At 41.3% G+C, this 25667-nt stretch overlaps 1 protein-coding gene across 2 annotated transcripts; it reads right to left on the bottom strand.

The window, feature by feature from the left end:
• Positions 1–920: 920 nt before the first annotated feature.
• On the bottom strand, positions 921–23339 carry LOC138428541 (serpin B10). 2 transcript variants are annotated; one of them, XM_069569345.1, is made up of 8 exons: positions 23252–23339; positions 19136–19312; positions 14869–14934; positions 14287–14424; positions 13152–13269; positions 7233–7375; positions 3863–4018; positions 921–1885 (listed from the first exon to the last, which is right to left on the bottom strand). In XM_069569345.1, exons 2-8 carry the CDS (start codon positions 19301–19303, stop codon positions 1481–1483), a joined length of 1194 nt encoding a protein of 397 aa, XP_069425446.1. In that variant the 5' UTR covers positions 19304–19312; positions 23252–23339; the 3' UTR covers positions 921–1480. The 2 variants fall into 2 exon arrangements, with proteins under 2 accessions (XP_069425446.1, XP_069425447.1); XM_069569346.1 differs by lacking the exon at positions 3863–4018.
• Positions 23340–25667: the final 2328 nt, after the last annotated feature.

Here is a 25667-nt window from a genome sequence, read left to right as displayed (position 1 = left end):
GTCCTGCCAATGAACACCCAGGACTGATCTCCTTTAGGATGGACTGGTTGGATCTCCTTGCAGTTCAAGGGACTCTCAAGCGTCTTCTCCAACACCACAGTTCAAAAGCATCAATTCTTCGGCACTCAGCTTTCTTCACAGTCCAACTCTCACATCCGTACATGACCACAGGAAAAACCATAGCCTTGACTAGACGGACCTTTGTTGGCAAAGTAATGTCTCTGCTTTTTAATATGCTGTCTAGGTTGGTCATAACTTTAAGAATGCATCTTACCAACCTGCAATTTCTAGTATCATCCTTTTCCTTTTTGTTTGGAAAATGCTGTGTTGAATACTCTTTGACTGACAGCTTCTGACAGAGTCACTCTGGTCTTCCTTTCTCTTGGCTCGGTTTCCGGGCTCCCTGTTCACTTGTTAACATGCTTTTCTTTTGAGTCCACATGACTCCCAAAACATAAGGACTTTTAATTTGGCAGAACACAGACACAGGGATTTCTTTCATTGTTACTTAAGGTGCGGTGCTATGGGCAGGGGCAAAATGTGTCATGATGATGTGGAAAATGTCACATATACTACAGTTTCCCTTCTTTGGAGCTAAAGCAAAGGACCAGGGTCTCCTGTGTTGCAGACAGATTATCATCTGAGCCACCAGGGAAGCCCGAAGTATAGGATCTTTTTTTTTTTTTTAATTCTATGATACCAAAACAAGATTTGATACAGAAAACACATTTTCTTGTACTAGTTCATACACTGTTCATATCAGATCCCTAGTAGATTATATCTTTCACTTAGTAAATTAAAATGGAAAAAGCGACTAGAATGATACACTCAGTCTCTAAAATTAGAATAACAGCTGATGCAACTACCAATAAGCCATTGTGTAGGAGCATTTTTAGTAGAAATTGGAAAAACACAGGCAATTTTTGTGGAGATAAAATTTTAATAAGAATATCTTCTTATACCTAACAATATTCATTTATATAAATTAGAAATTTACTCTTCTAGTTTGCAAGATTTTTAAAAGCAAAGATGTTAATGTGACAACTGTTACCCATAGTAATTCTTTCTAATAAAATTTTTATTTTAGAATACTTTTAAATTCACATATCAATATCAGTTATATCATTATATCACCTTTATAAAGATTTTTCTTCACTAAATGATGCATGTGAAATATAAGTGACAATGGAAATACAGTGACCAGGTAGGCCAAGCATTGTAAGGCATTTGATTGAATAACCAAGTTTCTGAAATGTAAATAAAAATCACATTAAAATGATTACAAAATTAAATTTGCATTCTCTCTAGCTATATAGGCCTGATAGGATCACTAGAATATATTATTTCAAGATAATCTTTCTAATATTTATGCATAAGAAAGAGTCAGGCTACAAACTGGTTTTATTGTAATTATGTTTTCCATCATACGTGTATTTTTCACACTGTAAGAGGCTCTTGTTTGATGAGAGAGATGCAGGGTTTAGGGGGAGCAGAATCTCCCATAAAATAAAATGCCGTTGGTTTTGTTGTGCCTGATGAAAAAGAGGAACGGGTGATCTGCATTGAATTCGATGGAGGGGAGTTTCATTCTTACACTCACCTCACTCCCAGTACCAGCTGCAGCCTCTGTACCTTGTTCATTTATTTCCAGGAAAGACTTATGGAAAACATTGGACAGAAATAGGTCTCCCTCTGAGGACATTCCTGAGAAATCAGCTTTGCTCTGGTTAAAGGCATCAGTCATCCCCATACTGATCAGAGTTGACTTGAGGTCGTAAGTCTCTTCCAGCTTGAACTTGGGAAGGTTCACCTGCACATCGCACAGCTCCATCGCGTCTGCGCTGGTCCACTCACTCAGCCTCTCATAGGTGACGGCCTTTTCCAGCTGCAATTTGGACCCAATGAGGAAAGAATCAGCAATTTCCAATTAAGAAATGAGAAATAAAGGTTGAGTGAAATCTCTAGATATTACATAGATGAATTATAATCACTCCCATTACCAAAGGTAACAAAACACACACATTTGGAAGTTTTTTGTTTATAAAGAGATCTTTCACACTGTTGATATATCATTTTGCAGATTAACAGTTCTCAGGCTTAATAAGTTAGACCTTGATTCAAAACAGAAGTACTTCTATGATATTTCCAAGACAGCAACTACATACACAAATATATTAGTATAAATATGCATTTAGATGTCATCAACACAAAAGCATATACTCTAGAACACATTGTATGCCAGGGAACCAAAAAAATTATTTTTAATAGTTGTATTAACTAGTTTAAAACTAGTTTATTAACTAATAAACTAGTTCATAACTAATTTATTAAATTAGTTTCATTAGCACAGTATACAATCCTTCAAAAAGAAAATCTGGGATAAAATAAAATGCCTATACTCTATAATCACACCAATATGAAACTAGTAACTATAAATTATGGGGAAAAAAGAATAGTAAAGAAAGGAAAATCATTCTATCTTAAGAATAATAACGTTTTAAATAGTGATTTTGAAGCTGCTTTTTCTCTTGATATTTAAAATTTTAAAACAAATATATATGTATATACACATATGCATTACATATATAGGATAAAAAGCAATGTTTGATTTTTTTAAATAACATGTTTGTTTAAAGCACATGATTTTGCTACTTTGGAGTTTTCTAGATCCAAGTATTGCTATCAATGACACATATGTAAATGATGTGCATTAAAGTGACAATGTTTTCAGGTCAGGAACTTGCACTTTCTAAAAAATCAAAGGCCTATAATGATGTAACTCTAATGGTTTAGTATTCACACTTGGTCTTACCATCCTCTCCAGTTTCACGAATTTTATGACACTATCTAGAAATCTTTCTAAACAACAGGAGGGCAGTGGAAGCAGAAATATAAGCAATCTGGCACACATGAAAACTCACTCACAGTGCAAAGAAAGACAGACCACTTATTGCACACGGATTGCTCAGAAATGTGGTCTGGCCAAAATCAGGCTTAAGAGATGTTTAACTGGTGAACAACTTAAGTAATAACCTGAAGATGCGTTGATACAGACTATATCTTCTGAAGAGTGTTTACTTGATAAAAATCATTCTTTAAAAAATGTTTCAGACTCTGTTTAATGTTTTTAAATGTGTATCTAAGGCTAGCTTAATGCATGTGATTTAAAAATTAGGTAGGTTCTACCAGAAGGAGAAAAAAGACCTATACTACCTGAAAGATTGTTATGATCAATCTACACAGCTTTGTTACTCACAATAAATATGTCTAGCTGTTGTTTGTGTGGCTACTCAATGCTAAAGGTCTCTGTAGACTACTTATCCTTCCTGAGAAATAGTAACATCAACCTTACAAAGTTTTGTAAACTTAGGTGATACATGAAAATACAGTACCTAGGGCTGAAGGTATGTTGGTTGCCCTCCTGTGCAGAAATTCAAGAACTGGGAGATCATATCTTTATAAGATCATATCTTTTTTTCCCGGGACAGATAAACAGTAGAAACATCTTCATGTCAGACTGCTGTCTTTTTTTTAAAGTTATTTTTCCATGCAAGTAAATGTTCCCAGGTGGTGCTAGTGGTAAAGGGCCTGCCTGCCAATGCAGGAGACATAAGAGACACAGGTTCAATCCCTAGATCTGGAAGTTTCCCTGGAGGAGAAAATGGCTACCCACTCCAGTATTCTTGTCTATAGAATCCCATGGACAGAGAAACTTGGTGGGTCCATGCGGTTGCACAGAGTCAAACATCACTAAAGTGATTTTGCATGCATTTGCAAAATAGACATAGACTCACAGAGAGAAAAGAAATGTTACCAAACGGGAGAGGAAAGGAGGGAGGTATGAATAGACTGATCCCTTTACCTGATCCAGCCCATCAATGTCTTCTGGCAGTAGTATGAGCAGACTGAGGTCACGGCTCTCATAGTAGAGCTGAAGGCCTATGGCTTGTGGACTTTCTATGTAAAATACTTGAAGTTTTTCTTTCATGGACATCATTTGCACTGGTTTGCTTGTAGCCTGTAGAGTATATGCAGCAACATCACTGTGGAGGTGTCTCACCAAATTCTTAATTCTTTAGCAACATTGGTTCCCAGCCATCTGGGACACTGACAAAGATGATGATCCTCTGCTAAATGCTAAATAAAATTATTCAAACCTTGCTTTCTGGAAATATGTGTTCTACTGGATGACATCATCGATAAATGATGTGAGAGTTTCTTTCTCCACAGTATTATGGCATCCTCTATGAGTCATGGCAAGCTGGATTCTACCAAACACTTAAAAGAATATATAATCTTAAGCAAACTATGAAAATACCAATGATTCGGAAACAAAGTTGCATTTCAGATGCAAACATTTGAGACAGCCTTTTACTATCATAAAACTGAAATCCACTAAGAGAAGGGAAACACAAGCAATAAGCTAGGAGCTAAGGATTGCAAAACATATGTTTGATAAAATACCAGTATCTGAAATTTGTGAAGAACTCTTAAAACTCAACAATGATAAAGCAACAAACCCCACCTAAAAAATAGGCAAAAGATCTGAACTGATACTTCACCAAAGGAAAACCTATAGCATGTGAAAGGTGTTCAATCCTATGTGCTTAGGCAATTGCAAATTAAAACAGTGAAGATTAGCTGTGGAGTGTCACAGCTAATAGAATGGCCAAAAGTTCAAAACCCTGATGACACAAACTTCTAGCTAAGATGGAACCGCATTCTCTGCCAATGGGAATGCAAAGTGGCAGCCACACCAGATGGCAGTGCAGTGGTTTCTTACAAAGCTGAACGCGGCCTTACCGAGCGAGCCAGCAGCTGTGCTCCTGGGTAGTCTCCAGAATGAGTCAGAAACATGTTCACGCAAAACCTTGCACATAAATGCTTATAGCAGTTTGAGTCATAAAGAACCAAAATGCCCTTCAGAAAGGCAAAGGGATCAACAAAATCTTAACTCTATACAATGGAGGATTATTCAGCAATAAAGTGAAATGACCTGTCAAGCCAGAAAAAGTGGCTTTAAATACATATTGGAGGAACTTTAAAGACATATTGCTAAGTAGAAGAAGGTGGTTGCACCTTCGAGAAGGTTACATACTATGTAATTCCAAATTTATGGCATTCTGGAAAAGGCAAAGCTATACAGACAGTAAAGAGATCATCAGTTGCCAAAGACTTAGACGGGTGAATATGTTGAGTACAGGGAATTTTTAGGACAAGGAAATTATTCTGTATGATACTATAATGGTAGATACATGACATTATGAAATGCTAGTAAAGCCAACGGTAAGCAAAAGCGAAACCCTGCAATTCAGACATGTTATACTTTTCATCCACCCACTCGATGTGGTGCTGAGTGTCCATCACAAAGCCCTACCTTTCTGCTAAGGTGGTGGCCTCGTGCCCAGGGCTGTTCACTCAGGATGCTCTGTGCTGAAATGATTGTCTCAAAGATATGCATATGGGTGGGACCAATCAGAGTGTTCTTTGGGAGCATTCTGCTAGAGCTAGCAGCCAAGATTCTCTCTGTATTCACAGTAGCGTTGTGAAGCTAGAATAAAGGGCAGTCCTATTCCCTGGTCATATGGATTAACTCCATCCTTAATATTAGAGAAGGAGAGCAAGAATGATGGCTCAAGGGTAGAGGCAGAGAGGACAGATTGTTTGAGACTCTAGAGGCCCCACTCCTGGTTCCTCTTAGTTTCTTTGATGTTGTTTAGTCTCTTATTCGTGTCTGACTCTTTTGTGACACCATGAACAATAGCCCGCCATTGTCTTCTGTCCATGGGATTTCCCAGGCAAGAATACTGGAGGTGTTTACTTCTCCAGAGGATCTTCTTGACTGAGGGATCGAACCCACATCTCCCACATTGGCAGGTGGATTCTTTACTCCTGAGCCATCAGGGAAGCCCCCGAGCTAACACTAATATAATTCTCATGTCACTGGAGCTAGTTTGGAATGCTTTTCTATCACCTGCAGCTGAAAATTTCTAGTGGTTTTATTAAGCCGAGTAACTATCCAGCTTATTTTCAGTTAGCCTGTTGGATTATAAATTCAGCCCTTTCTACATCTTTTCCCCACAGATTATCTGAAAATTGCCTATTGCACACAACATATTGTTACAGCAATGTGTCATCAGCAGCAGTGTCTAAGTGAGATAATCCACCCAGGACTAAAACATTTTCACAAACTTTGGCCAGTCAGTTCTTTACCTGAGAATTTGGAATGTGACCTATCAAACTCATCTCTAGAATGGAGATCAGACTGCAGATTGAGAGAAGAAGGATGGGAGAAACAGAGTTGAGAAGCTAGAGAATGAATCCTGACAATATTTGAATCCTAGTTTCCATTCAAGTCTCAAGACCCAGCCACATTCCAGCCCTTGGGTGTATCTGTGACCTTCCGCTCATCTCCCTTGTTGCTGAAGTAAGTGCCTACTACAAAAACAGATGCTCTGTGTGCCAGACCAGAGGGAAAACTTAAAGAAAGAGATGAGACTTTAAAATGCTTTTTATTTCTTTTTCTTCTGGAAAAGTAACAGTTTGGTGTAAGACAGTGCTAGTTTACTAGAACAAGAACAGAATTCATAAGTGAAGAGCAGGGAATCATGGTTCTGCAGCCTGCTAACTGAGGCACAGCTCGAGGCACTTGGGGCTTCCCTGGTAGCTCAGTGGCAGAGCATCCGCCTGCCACTGCAGGAGACACAGGAGACCCAGGTTCAACCCCTGGGTCGGGAAGATCCCCTGGAGGAGGAAATGGCAACCCACTCCAGTGTTCTTGCCAGGACACTCCCATAGAAAGGGGAGCCTGGCAGGGTACAGTCTGTGGGGTCGCAAAAAGCAAGTAACACACACACACCCCAACACCGGACATTTAGTGGCTGGTTCCTCTATTGACCAGAGAGCCTGCAATGCAACCAAAACAAGTAAACTTGAAATGAACCTGGTCGCTTAGCCCCACTGCGTTTCTAACTTGGAAAATAAGTGCAGTAACTCCCTTGCCTGCTCTGCCATAATCGCAGCAAGGGGTGAGTGATATAATATGTGCATGGTCTGTGTACAGAGGTTAAAATAGTGAAAGGGTAATGTCCAGGTGGGATGAAACTGGGGCTTTTAGGTCAGTCATCCCTGCCCGAGTTTACAGGAACATATATTCAGATAGAATGAATTCAAAATAGAATTTCATTTGCAATGTCTTATAAAATACATACTGGTTATTAACAGGCTCCTACCTTGTTTATTTTGAATGACTTTTCTGTGGTATTTTGGACTAGGAATTGATGTTCCCAGACTCCTTTAAAGTAAAGGGCATTCACCAGAACCATTCTGGTTGTAGGGCCCACAGCGTCATCAGGTAGGAGATTCAGGATTTTTCCTACAAAAGCAAAGGGACAGATTCCAAATGATATAGTTACGTCCTGGTGAAATGCCATGCTTATAAAACTGATGATCATGAAATACTGTTTAACGTAACATCTTATACCCATAAAAATTCAAACCAGGAAGTCAGTATTGATAGAATACTATTAATATTAACAGCTCTCTTGAGACTTCTTCTAAAAAATGATTTTCATGTAGACCATTTTTAAAGCCCTTACTGAATTTGCTACAATACTGTTTCTGTTTTATGTTCTCATTTTGGGGCCTCGAGTCATGCGATATCTTAGCCCCCCAACCAGGGATCAAACCCACACCCCATGTTTTGGAAGGCAAAATCCCAACCCTGCTGGACCACAAGAGGTGTCCCCTGTTTAAATTATTTCATCTGTTGTTCCAATAGTGTCCTTTTTTCCTAGATTAGAAATCAATCCAAGGGCTCAAGTTGCATTTAGCTGCCATTTCCTCTTTAGTCCTCTTTAAGCCGAGGCAGTTTCACATTCCATTCTTTGTCTTCCATGACCTTGATACTTTTGAAAAAAAATTTTTTTAGAATGCTTGCCTCTCAGCTCAGATGTTTCAGATGCTTCCTCAAGATAATATTTAGGCTATGTATTTGAGGAAGAATATTGAAGAAAGTGGGGAAAACCACTAGATCATTCAGGTATGACCTAAATCAAATCCCTTATGATCATACAGTGGAAGTGAGAAATAGATTTAAGGGCCTAGATCTGATAGACGAGTGCCTGGTGAACTCTGGATGGACATACATGACATTGTACAGGAGACAGAGATCAAGACCATCCTCAAGAAAAAGAAATGCAAAATGGCAAAATGGCTGTCTGGGGAGGCCTTACAAACAGCTGTGAAAAGAAGAGACATGAAAAGCAAAGGAGAAAAGGAAAAACATACGCATTGGAATGCAGAGTTCCAAAGTATAGCAAGGAGAGATAAGAAAGCCTTCCTCAGTGTTCAGTGCAAAGAAATAGAGGGAAACAATAGAATGGGAAAGAATAGAGATCTCTTCAAGAAAATTAGAGATACCAAGGGAATATTTCATGCAAAAATGGGCTCAATAAAGGACAGAAATGGTATGGACCTAACATAAGTAGAAGATATTAGGAAGAGGTGGCAAGAATACACGGAAGAACTGTACAAAAAAGATCTTCACAACCCAGATAATCACGATGGTGTGATCACTCACCTAGAGCCAGATATTCTGGAATGTGAAGTCAAGTGGGCCTTAGGAAGCATCACTAGAAACGAAGCTAGTGGAGGTGATGGAATACCAGTTGAGCTATTTCAAATCCTAAAAGATGATGCTGTGAAAATGCTGCACTCACTATGTCAGCAAATTTGGAAAACTCAGCAGTGGCCACAGGACTGAAAAAGGTCAGTTTCCAATCCAATCACAAAGAAAGGCAATGCCAAAGAATGCTCAGACTACCACACAATTGCACTCATCTCACATGCTAGCAAAGTAATGCTCAAAATTCTCCAAGCCAGGCTTCAGCAATCCGTGAACCATGAACTTCCAGATGTTCAAGCTGGTTTTAGAAAAGGCAGAGGAACCAGAGATCAAATTGCCAACATCCGCTGGATCATGGAAAAAGCAAGAGAGTTCCAGAAAAACATATATTTCTGCTTTATTGACTGTGCCAAAGCCTTTGACTGTGTGGATCACAATAAACTGGAAAATTCTGAAAGAGGTGGGAATACCAGACCACCTGACCTGCCTCTTGAGAAATCTGTATGCAGGTCAGGAAGCAACAGTTAGAACTGGACATGGAACAACAGACTGGTTCCAAATAGGAAAAAGAGTACGTCACGGCTATATATTGTCACCCTGCTTATTTAACTTCTATGCAATGGCACCCCACTCCAGTACTCTTGCCTGGAAAATCCCATGGATGGAGGAGCCTGGGAGGCTGCAGTCCATGGGGTCGCTAAGAGTCAGACATGACTGAGCTATTTCACTTTCACTCTTCACTTTCATGCATTGGAGAAGGAAATGGCAACCCACTCCAGTGTTCTTGCCTGGAGAATTTCAGGGATAGGGGAGCCTGGTGGGCTGCTGTCTATGGGGTCGCACAGAGTCGGACATGACTGAAGCGACTTAGCAGCAGTAGCAGCAGCTTATTTAACTTCTATGCAGAGTACATCATGAGAAACACTGGGCTGGAAGAAGCACAAGCTGGAATCAAGATTGCCGGGAGAAATATCAATAACCTATGCAGATGACACCACCCTTATAGTAGAAAGTGAAGAGAACTAAAAAGCCTCTTGATAAAAGTGAAAGAGGAGAGTGAAAAAGCTGGCTGAAAGCTCAACATTCAGAAAATGAAGATCATGGCATCTGGTCCCATCACTTCATGGCAAATACATAGGAAAACAGTGGAAACAGTAGCTGACCTTATTTTGGGGGTGCTCCAAAATCACTGCAGATGGTGACTGCAGCCATGAAATTAAAAGAGGCTTACTCCTTAGAAGGAAAATTATGACCAACCTAGACAGCATATTAAAAGCAGAGACATTACTTTGTCAACAAAGGTCTGTCTAGTCAAGACTATGGTTTTTCCTGTGGTCATGTATGGATGTGAGAGTTGGCCTATAATGAAAGCTGAGCGCTGAAGAATTGATGCTTTTGAACTATGGTGTTGGAGAAGACTCTTGAGAGTCCCTTGGACTGCAAGGAGATCCAACCAGTCCATCCTAAAGGAGATCAGTCCTACGTGTTCATTGGAAGGACTGAGGTTGAAGCTGAAACTAATATTTATTTCGGCCACCTGATGGAAGAGCTGACTCATTTGAAAAGACCCTGATGCTGGGAAAGACTGAAGGCAGGAGAAGGGAACAACAGAGGATGAGATGGTTGGATGGCATCACCAACTCAATGGACATGAGTTTGGGTAAACTCCAGGAGTTGGTGATGGACAGGGAGGCCTGGTGCACTGCAGTTCATGGGGTTGCAAAGAGTCGGACACAACTGAGTGACTGAACTGAACTGATTGCTGTTGTGGGCTGAATTTTGTCCTCCCCAAAAGATACATTAGTTCCTAACCCCCAGTCCTTGTGAATGTGATCTCATTTCAAAATAGGGTCTTTGAAGGCGCAATCAAGTTAAAATGAAGTCATACTGGCTTTGGCTGGGCCTGTAATTCAATGACAGGTGTCCTTATAAAAGGAGAGAAATTCAAACACAGACACACAGAGTGTGAAAAACACAAAGACAAAGGAGCAGAAGAGAGGAAAGCCGTCTGTCAACAGAGGCCAAGACCGGAGAGTCGCTTCTACAGGCCAAGTGTTGCCAGCAACCGTCAGCAGCTAGGAGAGAGGCATGGAATGGATTCTTTCCTAAAACTTTCCAAAGAAGTGGAAGCCTGGCGTGCCACAGTTCACGGGGTTGCGAATAGTGAAACACAGCTTAGCGACTGCATAACAAAGGCCGCTAACACCTCGATTTCAGGGGTGCAGCCTCCAGAGCTGTGCGGTCACACTGCTTAGCACTAAGTGGTGTCTGACTCTTTGCGACCCCTTGGACTGTAGCCCGCCAGGCTCCTGTGTCCATGGGATTTCCCAGGCAAGAATACTGGAGTGGGCTGTCATTTCCTTCGAGGGATCTTCCCAACCCAGGGGTGGCACCTGCATGTCCTGCATCTCCTTCATTGGCAGGCACGTTCTTTACCACTGAGCCACTAGGGAAGCACCAGCACTATCCAAGAATATATTTCCATTGGTTTAAACCACACAGCCTGTGGTCCTCTGCTATGGCAGCCCTCAGATTTATGGCACACTTCTCTCGTCACAGGAAGTCTGGACAGCTCTGTGATCTGGTGGAATGGATTCTGTCATGCTCCTTGAGTGCATCAGCCTATATGGGGAAGACGGCAAGACCCTTATGCAAACCAATCTCGTGAGCATCAGACAGCTACTCCCTACTCAGCTCTGAGAGGATGTGCTTGGGTGAAGGACAGCGTATGAGCTACTCCCTGCCTTCCTGTCTGTAAGGCCCTCTTCCGTCTTCTAGGGGCCCAAGCAGGCAGAGGGCAGGCATTTGAGAGCTGAGATTTAGTGCAGCTCCGACACTGCAATTGCTTCTACTTCCACTGGAAAGAACCCTCTCGTCAATGCAGGTAGACATAAGAGACACGGGTTCGATCTCTGTGTCGGGAAGATTCCCCTGGAGAAGGGCATGGCAACCCACTCCAGCATTCTTGCCTGGAGAATCCCATGGAGCAAGGAACCTGGCGGGCTACAGTCCACAGGGTCGCAGAGTCGGACACAACTGAGTGACTTAGCACAGCTCCTACACTGAGTCTGTGGTGTCCGTTTCAATGCGCTTTAGCCTGTACAATCACATTCGGTTCTCACATGAACTGGAACAACGCAAGTAGTTTCGTTCTGCAAATACAGGCTAATTTATAATTCTCAAACCAGACTCACATTTGGATGAATCCAAATCAGGCATAAGTTAGGAAAAACAGTCACTCCTGCCTCAGCATGGCTTCTGAGTCACTGCTGCTGCTGCTGCTGCTGCTGCTGCTGCTGCTGCTAAGTCGTTTCAGTCATGTCTGACTCTGTGCGACCCCATAGATGGTAGCCCACCAGGCTCTGCTGTCCTTGGGATTCTCCAGGCAAAAACACTGGAGTGGGTTGCCATTTCCTTCTCCAATACATGAAAGTGAAAAGTGAAAGTGAAGTTGCTCAGTTGTCTCCGACTCTTAGCTACCCCAAGGACTGCAGCCTACCAGGCTCCTCTGTCCATGGGATTTTCCAGGTAAGAGTACTGGAGTGGGTGCCACCGCCTTCTCCTCTGAGTCACTAGTTCAGTGAAATAAGAACTGAGAATTCACGGCTGCCAGCTTCCTCAATTCACTTCAATAAACATTAATGTTCTGAACAGCTACTGTGAGCAAGGCTATTATTTGTTAGTGATTTATAGCAGAAACTCAAATAAGGTAGTGTTATTGCACTGTATGGATGTGAGAGTTGGACTGTGAAGAAAGCTGAACGCCGAAGAATTGATGCCAAAGACTCTTGAGAGTCCCTTGGACTGCAAGGAGATCCAACCAGTCCATTCTAAAGGAGATCAGTCCTGGTGTTCTTTGGAAGGAATGGTGCTAAAGCTGAAACTCCAGTACTTTGGCCACCTCATGTGAAGAGTTGACTCATTGGAAAAGACTCTGATCCTGTGAGGGATTGGGGGCAGGAGGAGAAGGGGAGGACAGAGGATGAGATGGCTGGATGGCATCACCGACTCGATGCATGTGAATTTGGAGGACAGGAAAGGCTGGTGTGCTGCAGTCCACGGGGTCAAAAAGAGCCAGACACGACTTAGCAACTGAACAACAACAGCAACAACAAGCTTCTATTCTATTACTGGGATAGTTACTGTATTTTAAATCTGTTCTAATATATGACCTTATTCTGAAACTTACTCAAGGTTATACAGTATATTTAATGCCACACTTTAATTATTCATTAGCAGCCACTTTTCTTTAGAAACCGCATATGCATCAGTATTCCAAACCTTTTTGCATTTCTCTAGAGTCCTCTTTGGAACTACTAGAGTCTGATCATTTTCTTGTTTACTTGGTATTAATAAAACAGTTGTCTTATCTGTTTCAGATAAGACTTAGAATAAAAACAAATGTTCTGAATAATTAGAATATGCCCACAGTTCTATTTAAGAAATGCAAATACTTAACACAATTCAAAATGATAAAGTGATACTTTTCAAAAATACACTGGTGACCACCTTGGAGAAAGCTTACCCTCAGTCTGCTTTTCAACCCAAGAGTTGATCTCCTTTCTGATGTGGTCAGAAGCTCCCATAAAGTTCACAGACTGTGGCTCTGCACCAAAATATGTTTTCACATCTTCTAAATATTTCTGGAAGATATAGGCAAAATCTCCTTTTGTAGATTTTTTTTTTTTTTACAAAAGCTGAGACATCAAGTCTATTTAGATTATCAGGGGAAAAAAAAGTCCAGCTAGATGGATAATTACAAACTCGCACCCCATTTTTTTCTTCAGTCTTTCCATACTCTGGCTATGGTTAAAAACTAAGCTCCCCTGTGCAAACTTAGCTGGATGCAGACTAGCCATGCAGAACTGCAGTTGTGGAAGGAAGGCCTGCCTCCCCACAGCTCTGGAGCCCCCACATCTGTATACATATACGTGCCATGTGGCAGGTGGGATCTTATTCCCAGGAGTCTTCACCACTGCGCAGCTCGACTTTTTCTATTGCTATCCTTCTATTCTATTCAGTCTCTTTACTTCTTACCCACTGGGCACCTGGGTCTTCTGGCTCTTTTCTGAAACGTGCCAAAGAGTGGGACAGACAAACAGGAAGAACTAAACGTTTGGCCAGATGTAGGGTTGGCTCCTCTGAGGGTCTGCACTGTGGGGTCTCAGCCACCAGAGAAGAGAAGATGACTTAACTGCATGCAAAGAATGTTTCTGAAGTCGTGATGTGAAGCGATTTATCTGACCCTAAAGTCGGCTTTGCTCTTGAGGACAGAGTCCCCAGCCATCCTCGGATGGTCATCCACCCTCTGCTCCTTCAGACTCACCGTATGGAGCTACCCTAGCCCTTTTGCTCTGTTTCCCATGAAACAGATGCTGGCCCAGGGGTTACGCGAGCCACATTTCTATGTGTGTTAGTGGGTTGTGCCCCTTTGTTACGGGCATAAAATTCTGATCGCTCGATGTGGTTTGGGATACAGTGTTGGTTTCCTTTACAACTTGACACATTGGTCAGTTTAAATGATCATCAGAAATACTAACCACAGACACCCTATACATCAAGGTTGTCCCCGAGGTCCCTGTAGAAAAGTACCAAGTGTTTGATTGGTTTCACATGGCTCTTTCTTTCCCATCCACTTAAAATAAGAGGTTTGCACTTACCTTGTGAAACGGATAAGTTTTCTCCCCGTAGATCCTGTTGGCTGTTTTAAGTATACAAGCATGGCTGGAACTGTTGATTTCTGAAATAAGTGTCTGGAAATAAGAGTGTATTTCTTCAGGCTTGCCCACATTGAATTCCTTTCAAAGAAAATAAATTGGTCAAATAAAAATGTTGAAAAAGAAACACATGTATATGAACAATTTAGAATAAAAGAAATGATTTCATGTTCATGAACTGATCATGAAATCAATTGTAGGGTAGGTAAATTTTTTTTCTCTGATATTTTTAGTGCAGGATATAAAAGTTGTTGAGGCATAATTTTCTTCACACTTAGTTTGCAAAAATAAGAACATGGTTGAAAGTGAAATAGTTTTGAAAGGAAAGAAAGGGGAGAGATAAGGGGAAAGAATATAACTCTTTCAAAAAGTGTAGACATTGTTTGCGCTCAAATTTTCCTATAGTTTTAATATCTTTTTCTAAGAAAAATTACCTATTAAAGTTGTTTGATTTAGCCACTAAAAAAAAATGCTAAAAGTGCCTTCTCCTTAATTATCAAATGGATATTGAAATACAAGACATACCATTTTCCTTTTCTTTTCACTGTCAGGACAAAATTCGCTGTCCTGGTCTCTGCTAACTTGAAGAACCTATAATTTCAATAAAAAGGCAATACATGAGCACATTTTGCAGAGATGTGATCATTCGAAATACACATCGGTAACTACAAGCCAGTCATTCCCCTAGCTGCAGAACGTATGATTAATGGATCAAGGGGGCTCTGATTTTACTTAATTGGTGTAATACCTGGACTAACAGAGTAAGTCAAGAGCTGCTTTTAGATAAATTTTTAAGTTGAATTCAAGTTGTTAGTATCTTTACTTTAACACTTTGCATTGGACATTGAAAATAACATTGGGAATACCCTTAGATGTAAAATTCTCATGTTTTCCATGGTTCATTTTTATCTATCATTGTTTTCAGAATAAAGCTAAGTATTCAATTGAGTGCATCATTTAGCCAATTTAAGCAAAACCCAATATTGCCCTAATTATCTGGAAAATTCAGGAGTTTTAGTCGTTTTCTCTACTAAAGTGCTTCACTTCTCACTGCCGACCATTATCTGATGATAGAGTCAGTCTTTGTGTTCACCCAGCATTTATGTGAAAATTCACAGGAAGGATGTGGACTCTGTGTTTCCCTGAAATTGTCCAAGAAGAGAAAAAGACCCTTTAATTATATCCCCCACATGCATCCTGGATGCAGCTCACAGAAAGGAATAACACTACTGAATGGCTTTCACTTTCACTTTGCTATATAAAGCTACGCACACACATAGAAACACTGTGATTTGAGAATGCTTACATCAAATTAACTGCTTATACAGTAATCAGTTCAGTTCAGTCACTCAGTCATGTCTGACTCTTTGTGACCCCATGGACTGCAGCATGCCAGGCTTCCCTGTCCATCAACAACTCCCGGAGCTTGCTTAAACTCATGTCCATCGAATAGGTGATGCCATCCAACCATCTCATCTTCTGTCCTTCTGTTCTCCTCCCATCTTCAATCTTTCCCAGCATCAGGGTAATTTCAAATGAGTCAGTTCTTCGCATCAGGTGGCCAAAATATTGGAGCTTCAACATCAGCATCAGTCCTTCCAATGAATATTCAGGACTGATTTCCTTTAGGATGAACTGGTTAGATCTGCTTGCAGTCCAAGGGACTCTCAAGAGTCTCCTCCAACATCACAGTTCAAAAGCACAATTCTTTGGTGCTCAGCTTTTTTTATAGTCCAGTTCTCACATCCATACATGACTACTGGAAAAACCATAGTGAAGTTGTTCAGTCGTGTCCGACTCTCTGCAACCCCATGGACTTTAGCCTACCAGGCTCCTCCATCCATGGGATTTTCCAGGCAAGAGTGCTGGCGTGGGTTGCCATTTCCTTCTCCAGGGGATCTTTCCAACCTTGGGACTGAACCCAGGTGTCCTGCATTGCAGGCAGACGCTTTACCATCTAAGCCACCAGGGAAGCCCAAATAAAAAAAATAAAAAACCATAGCTTTGACTAAATGGACCTTTGTTGGCAAAGTAATGTCTCTGCTTTTTAATATGCTGTCTAGGCTGATCATGGGCGTCCCTGATGGCTCAGTGGGTAAAGAGTCAGCCTGCAGTGCAGGAGAACCATTCTCTATCCCTCACTTGGGAAGATCCCCTGGAGAAGGAAATGGCAACCCACTCCAGTATTTTTGCTTGGAGAAGTTCATGGACAGAGGAGCCTAGTGGGCTATAGTCCATGGTGTCCCAAAGAATCGGACATGACTGAGTGATTAACGTGACTAGGTTGATCATAGTTTTTATTCCAAGGAGCAAATGTCTTTTAATTTCATGGCTGTAGTCACCATCTGCAGTGATTTTGGAGCCAAAAAAAATACTCAGTATACAGCCTTTACATACTCCTTTCCTGATTTGGAACCAGTCTATTGTTCCACATCCAGTTCTAACTGTTGCTTCTTGACCTGCATGTAGATTTCTCAGGAGGCAGGTCAGGTGGATGGTATTCCCATCTCTTAAAATTTTCCACAGTTTGTTCTGATCCACACAGTCAAAGGCTTGGTGTAGTCAATAAAGCAGAAATAGATGTTTTTCTGGAACTCTCTTGCCTTTTCCATGATCCAGCAGATGTTGGCAATTTGATCTCTGGTTCCTCTGGCTTTTCTAAATTCGACTTGAACATCTGGAAGTTCGCATGCTGCTGAAGCCTGGCTTGGAGAATTTGGGGCATGATTTGCCAGTGTGTGAGATGAGTGCAATTGCGTGGCAGTTTGCGCATTCTTTGGCATCATGTTTCTTTGCAATTGGAATGAAAACACATTTTCCAGTCCTGTGGCCACTGCTGAGTTTTCCAAATTTGTTGCTTTAGTGAGTGCAGCACTTTCACACCATCATCATTTAGGGTTCGAAACAGCTCAGCTGGAATTCCGTCACTTCCACTACTTTGTTCGTAGTGATGCTTCCTAAAGCCCGCTTCACTTCTCACTCCAGGGTGTCTGGCTCTAGGTGAGTGATCACACCATCGTGATTACCTGGGTCATGAAGATTTTTTTTGTATAGTTCTTTGTATTGTTGCCACCTCTTCTTAATATCTTCTGCTTCCGTTAGGTTCAGACCATTTCTGTCCTTTATTGAGCCCATCTTTGCATGAAATGTTCCCTTGGTATCTCTAATTTTCTTAAAGCGATCTCTAGTCTTTCCCATTCTATTGTTTTCCTCTATTTCTTTGCATTAATTGCTGAGGAAGGCTTTCTTATCTCTCCTTGCTATTCTTTCAAACTCTGCATTCAAAAGGGTATATCTTTACTTTACTCCTCTGCCATTAGCTTCTCTTCTTTTCTCAAAGAAGAGAATTTGCATTTGTAAGGCCTCCTCAGACAACCATTTTGTCTTTTTGCATTTCCTTTTCTTGGGGATGGTCTTGATCCCTGCCTCCTGAACACGGTCACGAACTTCTGTCCATAGTTCATCAGGCGCTCGTCCATCAGATCTAGTCTCAAATCTATGTCTCACGTCCACTGTATAACCGTAAAGGATTTGATTTATCTCATACCTGAATGGCCTAGTGGTTTTCCCTACTTTCTTCAATTTAAGTCTCAATTTGGCAATAAGAAGTTCATGATTTGAGCCACAGTCAGCTCCCAGTCTTGTTTTTGCTGACTGTATAGAGCTTCTCCATCTTTGGCTGCAAAGAATATAATCAGTCTGATTTTGGTATTGACCATCTGGTGATGTCCATGTGTAGAGTCCTCTCTTGTGTTGTTGGAAACTCTGTTAGCCTTCGCCCTGCTTCATTCCGCATTCCAAGGCCAAATTTGCCTGTTACTCCAGGTATCTCTTGACTTCTTACTTTTGCATTCCCATCTCCTATAATGAAAAGGACATCTTTGGGGGTGTTTGTTCTAGAAGGTCTTGAAGGTCTTAATAGAACCACTCAACTTCAGCTTCTTCAGCATTAGTGGTTGGGGCATAGATGTGGATTACTGCAGTACTGAATGGTTTGCCTTGGAAACAAACAGTAATACCGTTCTACTATTTTAATGTTCTTCATGTATTTGTTAGATTCACCCAGACAAGCAGGGATCGAACAAAGTAACAACCAAACAAAGCATGAGAAACAGATTTCACCTGATTTTTCCATTTGCGTCTTTTTAAATCAATTTATTATTCTGTTTATTTAGTTTTGACTGTGCTGGGTCTTTGCTGCTTTGCGTGGGCATGCGGGCTTTCTTTATTGGAAGTGCCTGAAGGCCACTCTCGGAGTGGGGCTTCCCTTGTTTTGGAGCCTAGGCTCTAGGTCCACAGGCTACAGCAGTTGCCCTGCAGCCTGTGGGATCTTCCCCAAGCAGGGATCAAACCATGTCCCCTACACTGGCGAGCAGATTTTAACCACGGAGCCACCAAAGAAGTCCTCTATTTGTGTCTTTAAGAAAATCCTTCCAAGATTAGAAAGATGATGACTAACTCTATTAAAGTATGAGCCATGACTTTCTTGAAATATTTTAATAATCAAAATTTTTTAAAAATTTTAACATTGAACCAAACTTGATAACCTCGTGTCTCCATGTGATTTTGCCAGAGAATACAGGTTCTTAAATAGCTTTCCTAGAAACAGTTGCTTGTTGATTCACTTTCTCAGCCTTATTTTTTAAGGTCTGGAAATGTGTGTGTCTTTTATTTTGGAAGACATGATTATAAAATGTGGACCATTTGGGTTCCAGGAGAGGAATGAAGGTGAAAGCCAAATAAAAGCATTTCATTTTAAGCCAATAGAGAATAGCTGTCCTTTCTTACTCACCTGGGCCATTTGGGCTGCAGTGGTCCCTTTTGTGCCCAAATACACCATGGCCAAGGAGGCTGAGATCCCCCAGGGAGAAAAGAAGATATTTTTACCCTCAGCAGATTCAGCTAGCTTTTTACTAAACTCCAGAGCAAATTGGTTGATAGATTTTGCTAGAGAGTCCATTGGGAAGATCTAAGAAAAACAAAGCAGAGTTAAAGAACACATTAATAATCGTTTCCATTTATTTTACTTTTGTAAATGGATTTTTTGGCTTACACAATTATCTTTTCTATCATCTTTCATTGAAATGACAAAAGAATGTATTATCCAACCTGATTATATACATAATAACCTATGTAACAATCTATATGGGGCTTCCCTGGTGGCTCAGTGGTAAACAATTGGCCTGCCAATGCAAGAGACGTGGGTTCAGTCCCTGGGTCAGGAAGATCTTCTGGAGAAGGAAACGGCAACCTACTCCAGCATTCTTGCCTAGGAAATCCCATGGACAGGGGAGTCTGGTAGGCTACAGTCCATGGGTCGCAAAGAGTCAGACATGATTTAGCAACTAAATAACAACAACAATCTATATATCTGTACTTATGCCCTCCTAAGAGCTGAATGAACATAATTCCAATATTATTATAAATCTTAGAAAACTGAAGTCCAGAGAGTTTAAGAGGACTCCCTCAAATTCTAGAGCTGAAGCACCTGAGAGGACAATTGGATTCTGGTCAGTTGGGTCTCCCTGTTGAAATTCCAGAGTTTAAACTGCAGTAGAATCAGCCAAGTGCTTCTTTTCAATACACCACATACCTGCTGGCTTTACCAGTAAATGAGGAATAATTATACACGTTTCTGACTTTGTAGTTTTTCTCACTTATCTTTCATCCCTATTTTTATACTTTTTAACCTTGTTTATCCATTTGCACCTTGATAGATGGTATCCTGGTTTACGGAGACCCTTTATCCTCCTTCATAATAAGATGAAACCCAACTCTGCTCCAGACCCTTTCCTCTGGATGCTTTTTCTGAACTTTGGGGTTCATAGGGGCGTGTCTGCCACCAAAGTCCCATAACATAGCTTTTGCCACTTGCCCGGTGCTTATCACACTGCTAGTTCTGTTTTCATATGTTCGTATCGTATCTTTTCATCTCTAGAATAAGTTCCCTGAGAGCAAAATTTTCTTACTCTGCTTTGTGCATCTGCTAGCACCCAGCTCAGGACTTTGTACAAAATGGAAACTTCCAAATATTTATTTATTTTTTATTTAGAGTGTTTATATTTAAGGTTCTAGTCATCATTTTTTAAAACCTATTTAAACCTGGAACTTTCACAAGCTAGTGGAAATGCTTATAGAGAAGTAGAGAAGTCGAGAGCCTCTTGTCTTTATTCTCACTCACTTGAGACCCCCTGAAACCAATCATAATGGACAAAGGAACTCAAGCTTTCTCATTTTTTAAAATATTGTTTTCAGCTTCTAAATTTCACCTCTAATCACCCTGATATTCTCATTTAATTTTAATAAAACTGGATTGCTATCAAAGAAATAGTGAGTTCAATCTATTGTCATTTTATAGCCAAATAATTTCTCAAACTGATTAAATAATTTAAAGTAAACCAAATTCCTAGGTCTAGAGAGTCCTATTCGGGCAAGTATTGTATAGAACTTGGTCTTGCACTGATATCATCCGGCCCTCTGAGAAACCTAGAACGAGAACTTTAGAGGAGTCAGGAGATCTCTCTAGCTAAATGGTTGAATCAAGGGAGAGACATGTGCAGACAAAGTCTTGACTTCTTCATGACTTGAATTAACAGTGATACTGTTGAAACACCTCCTAGTCCTAGGCTTACCCTTAACCAAACAACTTCTCAGCCCTTAAATCATCTCTAGTCATAGCTTCTACCTATTGCAGAAGCTGATGATAATTCTAGGCTAACACTATTTTATTAAATGAAAAAAGGAACAACTCTTGTTTCGTAATAACTCTACATCCTCATAAAATGTTTGAAATTTACATATAAGCACTTTCTCCTGACAGATCCAGTGCCATCTTGGAAATAAGCTCCCTGTTTTCTTTACAGCTATATCCCTTTAAATGATGTTTTATTTACTATCTATATATTAAGCTTTATCTTTTATTTTTTAATTTTCTTATTTGGCTGCACCAGGTCTTATTTGCAGCATGTGGAGTCTTTGGTTGCAGAATGTAGGGTCTAGTTCCCTGAACAGTCATCAAACTCGGGTCCTCTGCTTTGGTAGCGTAGATTGTTAACCACTAGACCACTGGGGAAGTCCCCTAAGCTTTCTCTTTAAAGAACTCATGAATTTTTCATATGGAAAATGCTCGGCTCCATGGCCAAAGCATAATCACCGTGAAGGGAAGAGGGGAGAAATTATTATTTTGAGGCTGAGGACTTTTATCTTTCTACCTATGATTTATGAATATTCTAGAGTTTAGATACTGGTAGCAAATTCCTGAAAATGATCATTCTCTCTGACAAAAGAGTTAATTTCTTGTGGAAAGTTAATAGACAGTTATCTTCAGCTTCATTAACTCTCTCATTAATATCATCATTAATATATCAGATGCAGCCTAGAACATACAAGAGGAACAGTTCTTGCCTTTAAAAAAAAAAGTACTGAAGTGCTAAGCCAGCATTAAAAGTGATTCCTGAAAGATGCAGAATTTGGGGATGAAATTCTCATGAAATAATTTATCCGTTCAAGGGATAGAGAGTGATCTTTTCAGAGGAGACTATAAATAAAGACTAAAGTCTAGATCAAAAACCATGTGTGCCCTTTTCAGAACGAACTGCTCTTCTGCTGTTTCCAGGAGGAATATAGATACATCAGTATGCCTGCTCAGTCGCTCAGTCGTGACTGGCTCTTTGTGACCCCATGGATTGTAGTCTACCAGGTTCCTCTGTCCATGGAATTTTCCAGACAAGAATACTGGAGTGGCTTGTCATTTCCTAACCCGTATATCAGTATCCATACATTTATGTAAAATATGTAATATCTCAGTCTGTAAAGGGGCTTAACCAAAGAAATATGAAAATAAGGAAAGAATAGTATTGTTCATCAAAATGTCTCATTATAGATACACATATTCCCAGCAAATCTGTGTTGGAAAGAATCTTCTAATCCTAATCAAATGGTCTCATTTTATCTGCTAGGAAACTAAGGCCCAGAGAGGTAAAATGTGCTAACATGCACAGCTACCTAACAGCAGGGCTATCATTGCAATCCCAGTCTCTGGACTCTAAGTACAAATCCTTTTGCCACTATATTTTATTGCCTTTAAGGTTTTATGGTGAAAGGGAGGGACTGGGTGACAAAAGAGGTCGAACAAGAGGAGGGAGAAAGGAGGGGTGATGGTGAGCGGGAGGAGGGAGGAAGAAGGACTCTGCTCTGCTTTCCTCTTAGAGGACAGTCAAGGCCTCTTGACCTCCCCAGGGTGTTGATAACACTGCCTACTTGGTGGAGTTGTGCATGTCAGATAATGACCTCTCCACACCCCCAGCACTTCCGAGTTTATCCGAAGCCATTTCTGAAGGGATTAGTCGTCTGGGAGGGTTTCTGATGAGCATGTAGTGTAAGGTTAGGGTCTTGATTATTCCATGAAAGAGAAGAAAGCTAACAGCCCCTGGAATGACGGCCAAGACTTGAAATTGGGTAGGGGTGGGGGGTAGAGAGTCAAATCATTAGCTCCCTACGCAAATGAGTGAGATCAGGTTCATGTTGCCAAGCCTACTCTTTCAAAGGGATAGAAGGGTTTTGGTTCAGTCATTCTGAGAACATCCTATTTCTTTCAGCCTCTGCTGACAGATACAAAGGTAGCAAATCCAGAAATGTGACTGGAAAAAATACCATTCGTAATTTCACAGTTCACAGTAAAACCACCTCTCTCACAGCTTCAGAAATGAAAGCGCTCTCCTGCTTAGCCTCTCCCAGCACAGTCTTTGAACCAGTTTAGGGATAAATCTCTGACTTGCACAGAATTCTTGGGGGATGGCCTCAAATATTATTTCTGTTCTGTGGAGGTCTTGATAATTTGTTATTCATCTAGGCAGTTCAATGAAGAAAGAAAACATAAACATTTTAAACAAAGAAATATTTACAATACCTTGTTTTCTTCCACTGGAGCAGAATTGGCAGTGGGTCCCTTTAGTAAGAGATTGTGGCTGAGTTAAGTAACTCTTAACTGTAGGAGTAATTTTTAGCAGTTTTAGCACCACCCTTTTCTTAGCCCCACCCTCTGATTCACTTTTACAAGCCCGTACACTCTTCCTTTCAAGTTTATCTTGGCCAGAAGCTCAGATGCAAAGAAAGATAGACAAGGTTTTGCCAAAATTAATTGCCCACATCTTCCACGTCTGTCTGTACATAGAGCCAGGAATTCTGACAAATTGGGACTCACACATTCCCGGCTTCATGTTTTCCCTAGTCTGCCAACTGGCAGCAATTAGTGGCTTCCCCTAGATTTTTTTTTTCCCATAAAAACAGAAAGTTTTAAGTTAGTAGAATAATTATGAGCAATGAAATAGAGATTATTATAAATAGCATGTTTGCTGTTAAGTTGCTCACAAGGTATTGAGTGAAGTATCCAAGAAATGTTTCTGTTCTTCTCACTTGGGCTCTGGTGTTGACCCCCAAGCATAACTCTGTTTTGTGTCCACTGTCCCCACTCCAGGGACATGGGGTCTGGATGGATGTTTTAGATGAAGTTACTGGATCTGGTAAAGAATCTGCCTGCCAGTGCAGGGGACGCGGGCTTGATCCCTGGGTCAGGAAGATCTCAAGGCTTCCCAGGAGGCACTAGTGGTAAAGAACACACCTCCCAGTGTGGGAGACCTAAGAGATGTTGGTTCAATCCCTGGGTCTGATCCCCTGGAGGAGGCCATGGCAACCCACTCCAGTATTCTTGTCTGGAGAATTCCATGGACAGACGAGCCTGGTGGACTACAATCAATAGGGCAGCCAAGAGTTGGACACAACTGAAATGGCTTAGCAAGCGCACACACACACACACACACACACACACACACACACGCATCATATGGAGGCTCCAGATAGAGGGATTGTCCATCTTGACTGCCCGTGGTTCACCAGAGAGTGGCTCAGGCTTCATCACTGCACAGATATAGTTATTTGCATTACATTCAATGCATCTATATAGATTTTGGGGGATCAAACAAGAAATTGTTTCATCTCTAAAACCTCTAAAACCACAGACTAGGTTCTATGTATGTTTCCCCACGAACCTTCGCCAGGTTCCTTTCTCACTTACCTCTTGTTTAAAATCTTCGGGGACGTTCCTGGCAGGCCGTTGTTTAAGACTCTGCACTTCCGCTGCAAGGGAAGCGAAGGTCCCAGAGGCTGCACTGCAGCCGGAACTAGGTGAGTACGGAACTGGAATCTGTGTACGTTGGTGTACCCGCTATGGGCCTTCCAGGTGGCGCCAGTGGGCAAGAATCATCTGCCAGAGCAGGAGACCCGGGAGAGGCAGGTTTGATCCCTGGGTTGGGAAGACTGGCTGAAGGGGGGCAGGACAGCCCACTCCAGTATTCTTGCCTGGAGAGTCCCACAGAAAGAGGAGCCTGGTGGGCTCTAGTTCACAGGGTTGCAAAGAGTTGGACACAACTGAAGTGACAGAGTACAGCACACACTTGCTAGCTACACGGATAAAATTTTGGTTTTGCATTGTTTTGATGGCTGTTTGGAGCGGGCTGGGAAAGAGGTAATGCTATCCTAAGTCAACAATATAACATTATCAGCAGGATTTTGCCGTATGTTTATTTATTGTTGTTAGTTATGGCCTGCCCTGTGTATGCTTAGCAACATGTACCAATGTCTCTAATGACAATGAAGGGATAGGGGCTCTATGAATGGAGAACAGGCGTAGAAGGAGAGTTTTGCTCTAGCTTTTGTTTTGTTTTTACAATATTTGATGTTAAGATTGCAGGAATTTGTTAAGTATTCAAAATCTATTAGAACATTAAAAAGAACTCTAGGTCCATCAGGATTATTCAAATGGAAACCAGAAGAAGAGAGGAGATAGAGTGGAGCCGAGACAATTGTGTGGGTGATGGCTGTCATTCAACCACTGGTTGGGTAACAGGACACCACTGACTAGGTGCCTGGTGAACATGCATTTTTCACAGTTCTGGGTGCTGCGGTCTGAGATGAGGGTGCCATGTGACTGGGTGCTTGGCGAGGGCTTGCTTCCTGGCTCACAGGTGGTTGCCTCCTGGTCTTTACTTGGCTGAGAGCTCTTATCTTTTTCCCCTTTCTCTATAAGTCACCAGGCCTTCACAGATGGCACTAGTGGTAGAGAAGCTGCCTGCCAGTGCAGGAGACACAAGAGACATAAGAGATGTGGGTTCAATCCCTGGATCAGGAAGATCCCATAGCAGAGGAAACGGCTCACCCACTGCACTAGTCTTACCTGGAGACTCCCATGGACAGAGGAGCCTAGAGGGCTACAGTCCATAGGGTTGCAAAGAGTCGGACACAACTGAAGCAACTTAGCATGCGTAGGT

The sequence above is a fragment of the Ovis canadensis genome, chromosome 23 (assembly GCF_042477335.2).
Source record: "Ovis canadensis isolate MfBH-ARS-UI-01 breed Bighorn chromosome 23, ARS-UI_OviCan_v2, whole genome shotgun sequence".
Taxonomy (NCBI): domain Eukaryota; kingdom Metazoa; phylum Chordata; class Mammalia; order Artiodactyla; family Bovidae; genus Ovis; species Ovis canadensis.
This window is presented reverse-complemented; position numbering and strand designations above follow the sequence as displayed.